Here is a 14,439-nt window from a genome sequence, read left to right on the forward strand (position 1 = left end):
TTCGAACCGGTTAAAAAAACGTAAATATTATATTAATTGCTGCAATTTCTTGCGCAAAAAATCGGTTTTAATAGGCGCAGGAAATTTATTACTAAAACGGTATTCGACCCCATTAACGCGTAAACGTTTTCGGATTTAAAAATTTCGTAATGTTTTTTTAAAAAAAAATATTCGCGATAAAATAGGTTGGGTAATTTCGTAAAAATTTACCGCTATTACCCAAACCTGGATAAATTGCGTAAAATTGGTACGTCGGTAACGGTTACGCCAAAATTTGGTAATATTGCGAATATATTTGGTTTCGGGGTTTATTTCCGTTTCGGATTCGGATTTTTTTGGTAATTGTTTTTAATTAATTAAAAAAGGTTTAAATTCCCATTTTATTTTCGAACATAAAATTAAGCGATAATAATTGGGATAACGATAAAAACGAAAATAATTGCGATATCGATGGAAATAATAAAATTAAATCGGACGTAAAATATTAAATTATAAATTACGCGGATAGGAATATTTTTTCGGGTATATGTATTGGTATTATTGGAAATATATTTTCCATTATTAAATTCGGGTTTTATTTGGTTTAATAATATATCGAATAAAAATTAATATACGTAAATATATAATATAATAGTAAAAATTTTTTATTTTTTTATATGTTGGGGGGAATGGTGGTTGGCGATATCGCAGTATTAGGTATTTTGTTGGTGGTACCGCTATAAACGGCGAAATGCGATAAAATGTTAGTCTCAGTGCTCAGACTAGACCCCCCTGCTTCGCAGTGGGGACCGAGCGCTCCATGTACCTTTCAGCCACATGGCTTTTCGACCAATTACATTGGCCGAAAAGATCGCGCTCGTTCTAGTCTGAGGACATCTTGTCGCATTTCGCCGTTCACGGCGGTACCACCAACGATAATTTGTAGCATTTCGCCGTTTATAACGGTATTATTAATAATATACCTAATGTTGCGATATCGCTAATTATTGTTTTATTAATATAAGGATAATTTGTGGTATTCTGCCGTTTGTAGCGGGTATACACAATATATTCGCATTATAATGGTAAAAGAAAATAGTGTACCCATAGTAGGCAAATAAATATTCATATAGAAAAATAAATACAAATTATAAAAATATATAGTAAGTTGCGTGAGATTTATTGGAGTTTACTAATTACCTGACTGTCGGCCGCGTTTTTGTAACCACTGTATTTGAAAAGATATTAAAATATTAAATAAAATGTGTAATTTTTCATTATATTTAATTTCTATTTTGAATAATAGTATAGAATATCAATTTTAGTTTTAGTTACAGTATTTATAGTTTAGCCGACCTAATACTGCAAAGTGCATGCAATTATCGATTAAAACAAAAGTTTTATTAATATATTTATATAAATTAACAATTTGTTAAACAATTAAATAATTTACGCGAATATTGGTAAAATGAAAATATTTTAAACTGGCGCATTCCTTTATCAGTTTATTAATACATTTTACATAAATTTTTCTTTTATAAATTTCATTCAATTAAATAAAGCAAAAAATATAAAAATAACACAAATTTGTCATTTTTTATTATAAAAAAATAAAAAGGGCCGGTATTGTGGATCGGGTTTCACGTTGACGTTTATTTATATACATAGTCCTTTTCTACAAACTTTGGTTTTATTAATGTTAAAATTGGTAAAAATATAAAAACATTTCGATTGCAAAATATATAGAAAATTGGATACACTTTACCTATCCGCATATTTAAGGGCTTATATAATTAGGTATACGTACTAAAATGAAATGTTATATTAAATTTATAAATACCACCCCCCACGTGCAAAAAAAACAAAATTTGGCTGCAAAACGAAAATAATATAAAATTAATTAAATAAAGCAAAAAGATTTATAAAATACACATTTAGCATTTTTTTTTATTAAACAGTTTTCAAAACCAATATAATGGGTAGAAGTGGATGTGGACGCTTGTTTATATACGTAATCGAGTTTCTGAAGTTTTGGTTTTATTATCGTTAAAATTGGTAAAAATATAAACGAGTTTCGATTGTAAATTATATATAAAAAAGTATATACTTTGCCTATCCGCTTATTTAACTGCTTATATAATGTGATATATGCACCAAAATTCAGTATAATAATATATAAGTTTATACGACCCTCCACGTGCAAAAATTATAAAATTTGGTCAAAAATTAAAAATAATATTAAAAAAAATCGAAAATCGAAAAAAAAATCGTAAAAACAGTACCGCCATGAACGGATTAAGGGCAGGTGGTATCCAATTCGGCCATTATAACAGATATAAAAATCAATCGAATCGCTGCTAATAGCGGTATTAAACGCTATTTTCAACGATATTTTATTTTTTCAATATTATGCATGGTTGTGGAATAATAAAGGAGTTTCGGTTAAAAAAAGGCCAAAAATACCGCCATGAACGGCGAAAATCGACAAGTTGTCCTCAGACCTGAACCAGAGCGTTCTTTGGATGGACCCACAGGTACATTGCAAAGCCGCAATTGAGCCACGAAGTGGAGCGAAGTGGATCAATTGTGGAGCTTTGGGCTTCAGGGATGAGCCCTGAGACTAATAAAATGTCCTTAAATTAGAACGAGCGCGATTTTTTCGGCCAATGTGATTGGTCGAAAAGCTATGTGGCTGAAAGGTATATGGAGCGCTCGGTCCCCACTGCGAAGCAGGGGGGTCTAGTCTGAGCACTGAGACTAAGACTTCGCACCTTTTTCACCTTACCGCTGTAGCGTTGATAATAACACCCACCTGGACACCCAACAGGCTTGAGGTTGTTGGCATGCCCTATACCATAACTGTTCAAGTAATTTGTTTGCCACATATAGATGGCGATAGAAAAGACAAACACATACGAGACCTTGATCACTAACGATCTGAGCGATGCCATTATTGCCCACCTGTGATGGCGCCGCAGCATATATCGGATTCAGTAAAGGCAGCCTCGGATATGGGATCGTATTGGCTGCTACTCTTTTGATCACCGTGACCAAAATCGACCCGCAACGTCTCACATACGTCAACGGTCTGGCTGCTAACACCAAAGACATGGACAAGTATTTTAAAGCACGTCGCGAACGTTCTTTTCTTGCCGCTGTGAGTGCATACCAGCTTGGAGTGTGTCAGGATATAATGGAGCGGCGCCAAGGTGATGTTCTTTTGACAAACATTCCAGAGCTTTTAGTACTGATCATTCAACCATCTAATTCAAATGTGACAAACCCAGACAGGACACTGGAAAAACCGACCAGAATGCGAATTATGTGAGGGGGCCTGTTATTGTAATGTTGTAAGTCTGAAAATCGTCAACTATAAAAGTTACAGTTGAGGAGCTCAGGAGACTAAGTCGGGCAAAATAATCTTATAATAATAAGACTGCCAGCAGCGTCACCGGATCTATCACAAGCAATCTTGCTAGAGCTCTCGAACGCGAGCATGATTCGGGCACCATGTATGCTCAAAGAGGTGTATATCAGGCTCGCATTGTGGTCTAAAAATAATACCCACCGAAATTGCACTATTAATCGACAAACATTTTTAGGCTCCCTGGGTTGAGTTAATCTTGAAAAGGGAACTTGTGCAATTCTGGAGGATCAAAAAAGCAGGAAGCTAGTTGCTAGGTGAATTGGGCCATTTTCAACGCAAGCTGGGGCGGCATGCGCACATTTGACAGATTGGCTCCGTTCCCGGCAGTGATTGCAGCTGTATTCTCTTTGGAGTTTGTTCTCAACTTTGAGCAGAACTGGCTGGTTGATCTATCTCTCTGGAGATTAAAATTGAAGAATAAATGGGCAGGGCTGCACTCCGCATTTGCTTTTTACTCGCTGGAAACTTGTGGTGTCCTCAAGATCTCAAGGGCGCACTTGTTTGTGACAGATTCCAACAGGCGACAAAAGCTAGCCCAAGCACAAAAGAAGCATGTGATGGGCATCGCCTTCGTTTGGGCTGGTGTATATGACCGTGGTCTTGACGTGGGAAGGCCACGAAGCTTATCAATGCTCAAGCCAACACCGAGCCTATCAAGGAATTCACCAAAGGCTCTATCCAAGCGGCTGCTGCTCAAGATGAACGCAAAACACGACGTTAAGGCGGCATGTTTGCTCAGAGGTCGCCCAGTTGGCGCGAAACAAAATAGAATCTTGGGTTCAGTCCACAGTCTCTTGCCCTCAAGGCTGCAAAGGATGACCAACTCCTAAATCTTGTCCCCATGTACGCTCAGGGCTTACTTCTCAGCAATATTCACGTGCTGAAGAGGAACCTGAAGCATATGGGAAGACGCTCAGCCTGAAAACAAGAATAGAAAAACGAGAGAAGGAAGGAAGAAAGTTAAAATAGAAACTTAACAACTAAAGAATATAAAAGAACTAAGAAAGGCTACAAGAATTAAACAAAGATGCAGTTGATATTAAATTAGAATGCACCAAAACTGGGATTATGCGCGTCAGAGTTAATGACAAGGCAATCCTTTCGGTGTGACCATTTGTTATCTAGGTATAATAATAGAGTAGTGATATATTTTTTTACCTTTGTTCTACTTAGATGACGTTCAAAAGTATGCCCTGTTGTCAATTCTCCCATTATAAAGGTTAAACTTAATTTTTAGGGCGCGTGTCGCAAAGATTCTATTGACCAGGGAGCGGATTACGGGATGTCCGAGAAAACACAACTGCCTATGATTCGTGACATGGTATGATAGATTCTTATAGCTCGCGCGCTGATTCACCCTGGGATCCCGTTGTTATCCGAGTCAACGGCGCATTGATTGACCCTGCCACCTGCCCACCGATACCGAGCAGCTCGATTCATTGCGTAAATGGTTCAATTCAGACAACGAAACTGGTTTTCTAGTCCAATCAGGGTCTTTTTTTTTTAAAAAAAAAAAGAAAAAAAGAAGAAAGAATTAAAAAAGAACTAAAAAGAGGATTCTTATTATACAAGATAAATGTCGATACATCTCCACTACATCTTGGTCAAAGTTCCTCAGTGGCAGACTTATTCAGGCCTGAATTGCAGTAGTTCCTAGTGTCTTATTGATTTCTTATTCTCCTCAGTTAGATTCCTCATAACCCCCGCTTAAGTTTGTTTATATAAATCAAAAGCTTCGAACCAATATAATGCGGCCTTTAAAGCTTTTGAAAACCCTCGCCATCGCGGCTTCCATCATTCCATCCGCGGTCGCCGCCCCTGCCGGAGGAACGTCTTTGAATACCGCCAACACGGCGACGCCAGCTGAGGATACTGAAGCCCGTCTTCACGCTGCGGCTCGCAAGATGTTTCTTCGGATCCTTAATGACCCTAACCTCGAGAACGAGCAGTTCAAATTCGACGCGATAGACGAGATTCCAAATTATCTCGTAGATGTGGTATTGAATAACCAATTATACGAAGATCTGAGTTCCTTGATCTGGGGTATGAAATCTAAAAACCAGAATTTAGTTAGAATAAGAATGAAGCGCCAAACAGATGCTGCGATCAAATTCTTTTCAACTTTATTGCAGCACCTGGAGAGCACAAAGCCAAAGCTGGAACGACCCTGGGATGACAATAAACTCCAATCGCTGCGGGACCGTGAGGACAAAGGCGCAAACGGCGGTCGTCTTCAGGCTGCGGCCCGCACCAAGGGCCATCAGATCATTCATAGCCGCAGCCTCGAGGACTATAAAATCGAATACAAGACCATAGATGAAATTCCAGAATATCTCAAAAATGTGGAATTCAACAAGGCAACACCTGAGGCTCTGCGTCCCATGTTCGACAGTGTGAGTAGTATCGAAAGGGATAGAGCTAAAAAAATTATGGAGGCCCAAAGGAAGGCTGCGATCAAATGCCTTTCAGGTATATGCGAGCATCTGGAGAGCATAAAGTCAGAGCCGGAACGACCCTCGGGTGGCAATCGACGCCGATCGCTGCGGGACCGTGAGGACAAAGGCGCAAACGGCGCCCGTGGAAACAGCCCCCCCGGGGCGGGGCGACCATCAAAACTCGGGCGCTGGATAGGCAAGGCGCAGCAGTGTTTGTCGAGCTGCCCGAAAGAAAAGAAATTCAAGACGCCGATGGGATCACTAATTAATGAGGGCAATCACGATCCCACACTCTCCCTAACTGGCCTTGGCAACCTCCCCGAATCTGAGCTCTGCCGCTGCCGCCCGTGCATAAAGTCAGGTAATACGGGCTACCCTCACGACCTATGGGTCCGATTCCAAAAATGCAGCCTTCCAGATAAATTGCGAATCTACCAAGAGGTAGAAGCTGAGACTACACAAATCTTCAACGAGCGGCTAAAAGCCGAGGCTCAGGAAAAGGCGCAGCAGGGTGTGAGACCTTCCGGGAATGTTGCTCAGGCCAATGCTGGCCCTTCCCACTCTTAATCATAGGAGTCGTGACAAACCGCCTGACAATAGGCTCACACTCTCTACTCCAAACGTCCAAGCGGTTACGACTCATATGGAGATTGCAGATGATGCCATAGAGACTTTTCTTCAAACTTGAGCGTCGCATCGTTAGGCAAGGGACTTGTGGAAAAAGAATAAGGGCAAACAACGAAATTTCGATTAGGTTTAGGTTTGGACTGGCGATCAATTCATAAACAATGGAATAAGGACTCACTTTACTAAAACTTGGGATGATGAAGTATGGCGGGAGAGTATTTATTATCTGATTTGTGGATCGTGCCACATACGCTCTGCATTTAGTTGTTTTCTTTTCTTTTTTCTTTTTTCTTTTTTAATATAGACTTCCGTTACAATCCTTTTCAATATTTACACATGTGGCTACTGCTTAAAGAAGAAAAAAGGACTCCCTTCCCGATGTTTTTTTTTTGGGCGAGTCGCGAGCATGAGGGTCTACTGTATTTCATACCGGAGGTGACTCGGGAAACAGTAACAAGTTGCAATCTACCAATCCATCCATAAGCATGGGCAAGTGCAGGAGCAAAGGGGAGATGTTGCCGGATCAATTTACGCATGGCATCTTAACACATTAAGAAAGTAGCAAGCGCCCTCCTTCCATAGAACTGGAGGTGCTTTTCTTTTATTTTATTTCTTTTGCTTGCTTGGACTGGTTTCGCATTTTCTTGCGCCTCATCGTTTCCTGACAATTGGTTATCCTCCTATCTACCTTGAATTACCTACATTACAAACCCAAATAACACTTCATCAACCTACAAACCAACTGGGTATTGTTAACCATAAGCATTCGTCGATATACCCTTGTCTTACATCTGTCCCTGCCTCCAATTTGCCTCGGAACAAGGACAAGCGACCTCAGCATGTTCCGAGGCGACAAGTACGAGGAGCTAGCAGAGCAGCATCGTCACATCAACGGCCGCTACGTCCTGCACGTGTTATTCCCCGACATGGTTGATCAGAACGTTTGGCCAGTGACGGGTGTGTGCTGTGTATTCTACCACGGCGTTGCTTCTTTTATAGTGCAGTGGTACTGACTTTAAGACCAACATTGCTGTAGCCGTTCTCAGCACCACGGTCTCTTCGGCTGGCGATCAAAGCAAGCTGGAGCTGTCACTAAAGAACAAGGTGCAAGTCTCACAGCTGATTGGCAATTTCATGTCAGCAAGGCTGGAGGATCATGGCAAGGCAAGTAGTCCAGATGGAAAGTTGTCAGCATAAGGATTCAGGAATGGAGCTGACCTCGGCCTTGTTACTTATTAGTGGCTCCTGTGGGAGCAAAACAAAAAGCTCCTTGACGAGATCCAACGTAAAGACAACTCGATACAGGCAATGGCCCTCACAATCGAGAACCTGGAGGCTAGATTTGCCCGAAAGCTCCGCAGTACGACGCTGAAACGCCTAAAGCTCAAAGCTACCGAGACGATGAGAAAATTCGAGAATATGTCAAAGCAGCATGCCACCCTCAAGATGCAGCTCGAAGACCTCAGCGGCACTCTCCAGGGACTCAGCAGTCAATCTGAGGGTGGATCCTCTCCGGATAATAGTCCACGCAGCTCGGCGGCTGGACCGTCGTCAGAATTCTTCGATTCGTTTCCGAGTTCTTGGTGGTTGGGACGTGAATACCATGAACTCCCGACCTCCTTGTCTTGTTCTATGGCGGGAGACGTGCCTACCAAAGCTCAGCCTTCAACCAGTGGGCGAAGAGCCACCACCTACAGGCAACCTGCATCATCATCCTCTAACACGCATTCCGCTCCTGATCAGCCACATTTTAATTCTCTACGTGCCTTGGAGACTCCTCGAGACTCTGCATCACATCAAGGTATGTCTCATAGAGACGCGCTGTCCGGGTCGCAAGTCAGCGATCTCTCACGTTCTCCTGAGGCCATTGGGAATGCTCTTCCTGGAGCCAAGCCAGCTCAGAAGTGCGGACATATTGGAACATCTCGAATTAAGCCCAAGCCAGGATCTCTACCTCTTGTGCATCCACAGACTGCTGTCGTCGTACCGGGCGTTGTCAAAGTTCAAGAACTACCAAAAGGGAACCTGTCAACGCTGCCGCAACATGGCGGAGGTCCAGTCCTCATGGGTCGCATTGAAGAGCAACCTGTCTTCGCCCCAGACGTGGAGAATCCAACAGGAGAGATTCACGGCACAGACTCGGCCACCCTTTCACTGCCCTCAGACTCTGAAATTCCCTGCGAACCAAAATTGGCGCCATAGGAGATAGCCAAGAAGCAGAGGGAGATGGTGGAAGAGTGCGAACGTCAGCAAACAAAGCAGGTACAAGAAAGTCTATCTGCCCCTGTAAACAGAGACCCTGGCGGGACAGAGATGGCCAGCAACATCACGCAAGATCCTGCCGCTGTCTCAACTGACGTGCCCAACCAGCGAGTGGAGTCAGAGAGGCATACCAACTGCCAGGACGAGGAAGTCCCTCTCCCAACAACTACATGGGTGCCGGGAGGGAATCAGCAAAAGCCCAGGAAAAAGAATAACAAGGGGAAGCAGGTGATCAAGTCCAGCTGTGGTCCTTCGCAGCCAGTACCAAAGAGCGGTAGGGAGGGCAGAAAGTCGTCAGCCGGGAACAGCGCAAGTTCAACGGGGGCGGTGAGCATAAAGTACCGAAATGGGCAGCATGGAAAGCCAGAAACAAGCTTGCCCCCGCCCCAGGTATATCCAATATCCAGTGACAGTTTAGGGCCGGGTACCCTGACACCCGATTCAGAGTCGCCATCAGCCTCCCGAGCCGACTTGTCAGCCACGTCTCACCAACGAGCCGTTCCTCTGCCATCCCCTTCTCAGCCGGCTCCTGTCGATTTCACTATGGGCCGATACGGTCCCGATCGCCGTAACTTTGGTTCACAGGCCATGACTTCGCCAGAATCTGTGCGGTCTGGCTTGTCGTCGTCCGTAGAGTCCCGTCTTCACCACGGAGATTACGTCGGGTCCGATCACTCTTGCAGTGACACCTGCACTGCCGGCTCAGACTGCTCGTCCTCGCACATGGGATCTCAGCATTCTACTTCGCAAGCCCCAGGACAGCTCACCCAGCCGTGGCAGCTGTTTCACCCAATTCCCCCTTGGTTGCAGCCTTCACGTTTCATGTCGCGCTCTGTGCCGCTTGATGTGAGCATGCAGATTCGCCTACCGTCGCCGGCGGTTTCGGAGGCGCATTCGAGTAGAGGAGCCCTATCCGAGACAAATATTGAGGACTTGGAGCCGGTCAGGGGTGGTTATGGCGCATGAACCGGAAGACACAATTCGGCGTTCAAGAGGAGGTGCCTTTAGCGATACGAGGAAGGATGACCAGAATGGTGGCAGCAAGTGTTCACGTGGAAGCAATATTTCTTTTTATGGTTGGAGACTATCAGCGTTCCCTTTGCAAAAAAAATTAAGCGGTTCGATACTCTTTATTTGTTGTGAGTGCAGCCTTCAAACAAATCTTTGGCGGCTATTTCCCCCATATAGACAAACATCGCCCAGCTATGGTCGTGAACGTGCGTGCAGCCAACAAGCTCCATGTCGACAACGAGAAGTGGCTTGCTTACTCGTATTACTCATTTTTCCTCAAGAATGCATGAATATGCGAGTTTACAATTACACAACTTGCACATCTTCCAAGACACGACACCGGCGATACCAGCAGCTGTTTGAATTCCACGCATTAAATTCGGCATCAAACATGCTTCGCACGACAACCAGCCCCCCGTCATAGACATATTATATACACAAGAGACTTTGCACAAAGAAAAGAATCTCAGACACCCCGCTCTTCACGTCTCGCCAAACATAAACACACCCTTGCCCTTCCTGAAGCCACCCAGCGTGCCCTGCACCGCCTTCTTGAGCGTCTCCTCGTCGGTGTCCCAGTCCCACCTGACCTCGTCCACGGGCGCGTCGCTGAACTGGCCCTTGCGCATCAAGGCCAGGAGCTCCTCGATGGTGCGCCTCTTGCCGTCTCGGTCGCCGTCGGCCCACCTGCTCAGCCAGAAGCCGCGGAACCGGATGTCCTTGAAGATGAGCAGGCCCGTGGGCAGCGCGACGGGCTGCTTGGACATGGCACCGTACGTCACGAGCGTGCCCTGCTCGCTCAGCACCCTGGCCAGCTGCGTGGCCGACTTGCCGCCCACGCAGTTGAGGCCCAGCATCAGCGGCTGGCCCTTGGTCCACTCCTCCCGCAGCCGGGCGGGGAAGCCGCGGTCCAGCAGCTCGGCCTCGGTCACGACGACGGTGGCGCCCAGGTCGCGCAGCTCGCGCTTCAGCTGCTCCGTGGCCTCGGGCGTGTCGCGCTCGCGCACCACGTTGACGGACCGCAGGCCCCAGAGCCGGCCGAGCTGGATCGCCGCGCGCCCCACGCCGCTGTTTGCGCCGTTCTGGATGAACCAGGCGCCGCCGTCGGCGCCCGACCCGCTGCGGAACGCCTGCACGCTCAGCTCCACCAGGTCCACGTAGTCGCGCAGCATGCGGTAGGCCGACGACGGATTGACGCTGACCGTGGCGGCCTGGATCGGGGTCAGGGGCGCGTCGCCGTCGGGGACGCGGAGGAGCGCGCGGTCTGCGTTGTCGACGAGCGCGTGCGTTCGCCACGTGCCCATACCCGTGCTGGCCGGTATGGCCCAGTCGCCCTTTTTGAGGCTCTTGACCCCCGACCCCACCGACACCACCTCAAAGCAGCCCTCGTTGCCCGGCACGGCAGAGGGCTCGGCGGTGCCGAGCTGCATGTTGGCAGGCGAGTTGAAGTCGGGCTTGGCGCCGTACGTGCCCTGGATCGTGTTCACATCGGCCGGGTTGATGGGGGCTGCGAGCGTGCGGAGGACGACGGCGTGAGACGGGAGCGACGGGGAGATGGAGTGGGTGTGTAGCCTGTGTGTGGGAGGGATAGAGAGAAAGAGAGAGAGAGAGAGATTGTGTCAGCAGGTAGCGCTTGGGTCGGTCGGTCGGTCGCCAGAAACGAGGTTTCGGATGGAAGAGACATCTATCTTACCGCAAGACATCGCTGGGCTCGCCGAATTTGGAAAACACCAATGCTTTGGTCTGTGTGTAGCCATAAGGGCCCGACTTAAACCTGACTTGGGATGCCGCCGTGGCGCCTATCCTGCTCGGTAACCTGAGGGTCGCCCGGGGTGACTGAAGTAAGCTGCCGGCATTTGGCAGCCGGTTGGCCAGCCTTGTGGCAGACATGGCGAGAGTACTTTTGGTAGCTTGCTGATGCACTGATTTTTTTTGTTTTTGTTTTGTATATTCAATTGTGTCCCGCGCAATCGATTGTTTGTGATGGCTTGTTTGAGTATTGCCCAAAAATAGATGTACTAAAAGCAAAAATCCCGTCGACAGTCAAATGATTCTTTTGGTGCTTCAAGAAAGTTCGGCACCGCAAAAGCGACAGGCGATGACGTTGAAGCTGCCTCAAGCTCGGGCCAATCAATGCGCCCAAAGTCATGCCGCCGCGTCTAAGCTTCCCCGCCGCCCCGCTCCAGCAAGACCAAGTTCCGGCCGTCCGGTCTGGCTCTGCTCTATTTGAGGTAAGGACATGGAGTGTGACGATCAAAGTGCAGCTGGGATACATTCCAATGTGGTCAATTTTACCTAAATTTTGCACAAAGAATAGTTGCACACGATGCAAGGGCAATATAGGCAGTATTCGGATTCTGTGCGTTCCTTCGGTGCTCTTTTCACTTGGTATTGTTCCATTATGGAACCAAGATGACCAATTCGTGTTCCACCTCGCGACAAGCCACGCCGCCTCGGAAAGAAAACACGGCCGCATCTCAGTCAACAGAGACAGTGACGCATAGAAGCAAGTCCCTCGCATCACCCAGTACAGATCTGCGTCTGAACAGTAGTCGAGCCTGCAACAAAACATACAATTTGCAAATTGGCACTTGGTTCAACAGACAAATGGAACAAGTATTGTCAAGAAATAAGTATTTTTTTATGTGGGGAGAGTATCAAAGTCAAAAGCAAAGAAATAGAATTTTGAGAAAGAGAAAAAAAAAAAAAGACTCATGAAAATAAATGTACGAGTGGTAAAAATCTCCACCAAAAAAAAAAAAAAAAAAAAAAAAAAAACAGATTTATCGGTTTGCTGCTCAAGAAAGTCAGCAAGTCAAGGGGGTATCTCGGTTTTTCACGCTCTCCAACATGTCATCCCATCTTTGCGTTTCCCCTTCTTCTCTCCTGTCAAATCTTTCCGTCATGCAGCCATAATAATCCTTTGCTTCCTTTGGAGTGACCAAGAATCGATTCCAAGTGGCAAATCGTCCGTTCTCGAGCTTCCATGGTTGATCCTGGCTAAATGATGACAAAAAGGAAGAGCTACTTCATGCCTCATCCACACGCTTTTGTCTTGACAAAACAAGAATAGAAACAAAAACAAACAAGGGTTTGAGAGAGAACAAAAACATTGGCGGCTCAGGATGAGCAAAAGAAAATGTGGGAGTAGTTGAGGCAACTGGGCAAACCAAAAGAAATGGAAAGAACTATTCATCGTAATAAACTCCTTCCAACGAAAATAAAGAAGAGCCCCAAACCGTCCATAGCGAGTAATCATCGTATGTAGAAACAAACTCCAAGGTAACAATGCACAAAAAAAAACAAAAAAAAAAGTCAAAAACTAACATGTCAAAGTGGGAATACCGAAAGAAAACACCTCGTAATGGGTGGCCCGTCTTATTTGATATGTTTAAACATATCATTCCCAAGACTGCTGCCATTGTCCAGGCCGACCTTGGCCTCAAGGTCGCTCAACTCGGGTATCATGGGCGGCGGCGGCCCACTAGTCTTCCTCGTGCCAACAATGTCCTCGTAGCTGCCTATGGTTGCGCGCTTGGCAGCGGCCGCGTCTGCCGTGCCATCGCCGCTGCTGCCTCCTCTTAACCGCCTGAACCAGCCGCTCGATCGCTTGGGCCTCTTGTCGGTAAGGAAGCTCGCCTGGCTTTGCGGCCGCCTCAGGCCGGGGCTGTCCGGTTCGCCCGCCTCGCTCTCTGCATACGACTGGCTGAGGAGATTCCTGCTAAAGAGGCGGCGGATGCTGCCGGGGCGAGCAGAGTTGGTAGGCGACACGGGAGATATGGGTGACTCGGCTGGCCGTTTGGTGCCGGCCTTGCTGGTCGAAGTCGGTTGCTGTTCCTCCTTCTGGTCTGCTGCGTCGTTGATAGTTGTCGAAGTGTCTGGTGTCTCTGCGCGAGCGGCGGCGACTGGCAGCGGCGTCTCCTCAATTGGAGACGGCAGAGGTGGTGGGATGTTGGTGCCGTCAGTCAGAGGAGCAAACTTGAAGTTGAGCGCGGGGAGCTCGAAACGTTTCGAGGTCGCCGTCGCACCGTTGGTGTTTGCTATGACGGTCATTGTTGGACCCTGATTTGTTAGGTCGATACAAGTTTGTGGATTTCTCGTAAATGTACGTTTGGGACGAATATTGTGTTTTTGCTGAAGGGTGGACGTTCGGCTGAAAGGTAAAGCGATGAACTGAGCCAATGGGCCTTGCGTAGTCGAAGCGAGAAATTGAGCTGAAACTTATTTTGGCACGATAGAGAAACGACGATGGGTGCTGAAAATGTTGTGGCAACGCGCCGTCCACAACGTTAATGCAGTAGCTCGATCTTTGACAGGTACTGGACAGGGTCAAGACGAGGTCCGTGGTAGTGGACAAAGTGCTGGCCGGCTCAAATGATGGATGGACTGGAAGCAGAACAAGGCCTGTCTCACAAACAGACGAGACACACGGGCGGGATGTGGGGTGGTTATGTCTTGGAGTTAAGAAAGGCAGTTAACTGACTGGCAATGAATGCAAATCAAATGAAAAGCAGACACAAAGTAGATAGGCAGATGAATTGGGTCCGGGGGCGAGAGGACCCTAAGAACTAAAAGTCCGAGATGGGGGTAGGCAGAAGGAACATTATTCCAACATGTGGCAATGGCAGCCGATTTTGTTTGCTTTTCTTTACCAAGTTCGACCCTGTCGGGTGGCTGGGCTAGTCTCAAGTGGAGGGT

At 46.7% G+C, this 14,439-nt stretch overlaps 4 protein-coding genes across 4 annotated transcripts; 2 read left to right on the forward strand and 2 right to left on the reverse strand.

The window, feature by feature from the left end:
* Nucleotides 1-5,154: 5,154 nt before the first annotated feature.
* PpBr36_09907 (uncharacterized protein) lies at nucleotides 5,155-8,670 on the forward strand (the record flags this gene model as incomplete). The annotated part of the gene is made up of 5 exons (XM_029897025.1): nucleotides 5,155-5,403; nucleotides 5,539-5,799; nucleotides 7,708-8,018; nucleotides 8,212-8,269; nucleotides 8,440-8,670. The coding sequence occupies 5 exons, from the start codon at nucleotides 5,155-5,157 to the stop codon at nucleotides 8,668-8,670; spliced, it is 1,110 nt and encodes a 369-aa protein (XP_029745320.1).
* A 24-nt stretch (nucleotides 8,671-8,694) lies between these two features.
* PpBr36_09908 (uncharacterized protein) lies at nucleotides 8,695-9,696 on the forward strand (the record flags this gene model as incomplete). Its single annotated transcript, XM_029897026.1, has 2 exons — nucleotides 8,695-9,057; nucleotides 9,121-9,696. The coding sequence occupies 2 exons, from the start codon at nucleotides 8,695-8,697 to the stop codon at nucleotides 9,694-9,696; spliced, it is 939 nt and encodes a 312-aa protein (XP_029745134.1).
* A 527-nt stretch (nucleotides 9,697-10,223) lies between these two features.
* On the reverse strand, nucleotides 10,224-11,631 carry PpBr36_09909 (uncharacterized protein; the record flags this gene model as incomplete). The annotated part of the gene is made up of 2 exons (XM_029897027.1): nucleotides 10,224-11,313; nucleotides 11,435-11,631. 2 exons carry the CDS (start codon nucleotides 11,629-11,631, stop codon nucleotides 10,224-10,226), a joined length of 1,287 nt encoding a protein of 428 aa, XP_029745135.1.
* Nucleotides 11,632-13,119: 1,488 nt separating this feature from the next.
* PpBr36_09910 (uncharacterized protein) lies at nucleotides 13,120-13,794 on the reverse strand (the record flags this gene model as incomplete). Its single annotated transcript, XM_029897028.1, has 1 exon — nucleotides 13,120-13,794. The coding sequence occupies one exon, from the start codon at nucleotides 13,792-13,794 to the stop codon at nucleotides 13,120-13,122; it is 675 nt and encodes a 224-aa protein (XP_029745070.1).
* Between the last annotated feature and the right edge of the window lie 645 nt (nucleotides 13,795-14,439).

Source organism: Pyricularia pennisetigena, assembly GCF_004337985.1.
Source record: "Pyricularia pennisetigena strain Br36 chromosome 7 map unlocalized Pyricularia_pennisetigena_Br36_Scf_7, whole genome shotgun sequence".
NCBI classification, from domain to species: Eukaryota; Fungi; Ascomycota; class Sordariomycetes; order Magnaporthales; family Pyriculariaceae; genus Pyricularia; species Pyricularia pennisetigena.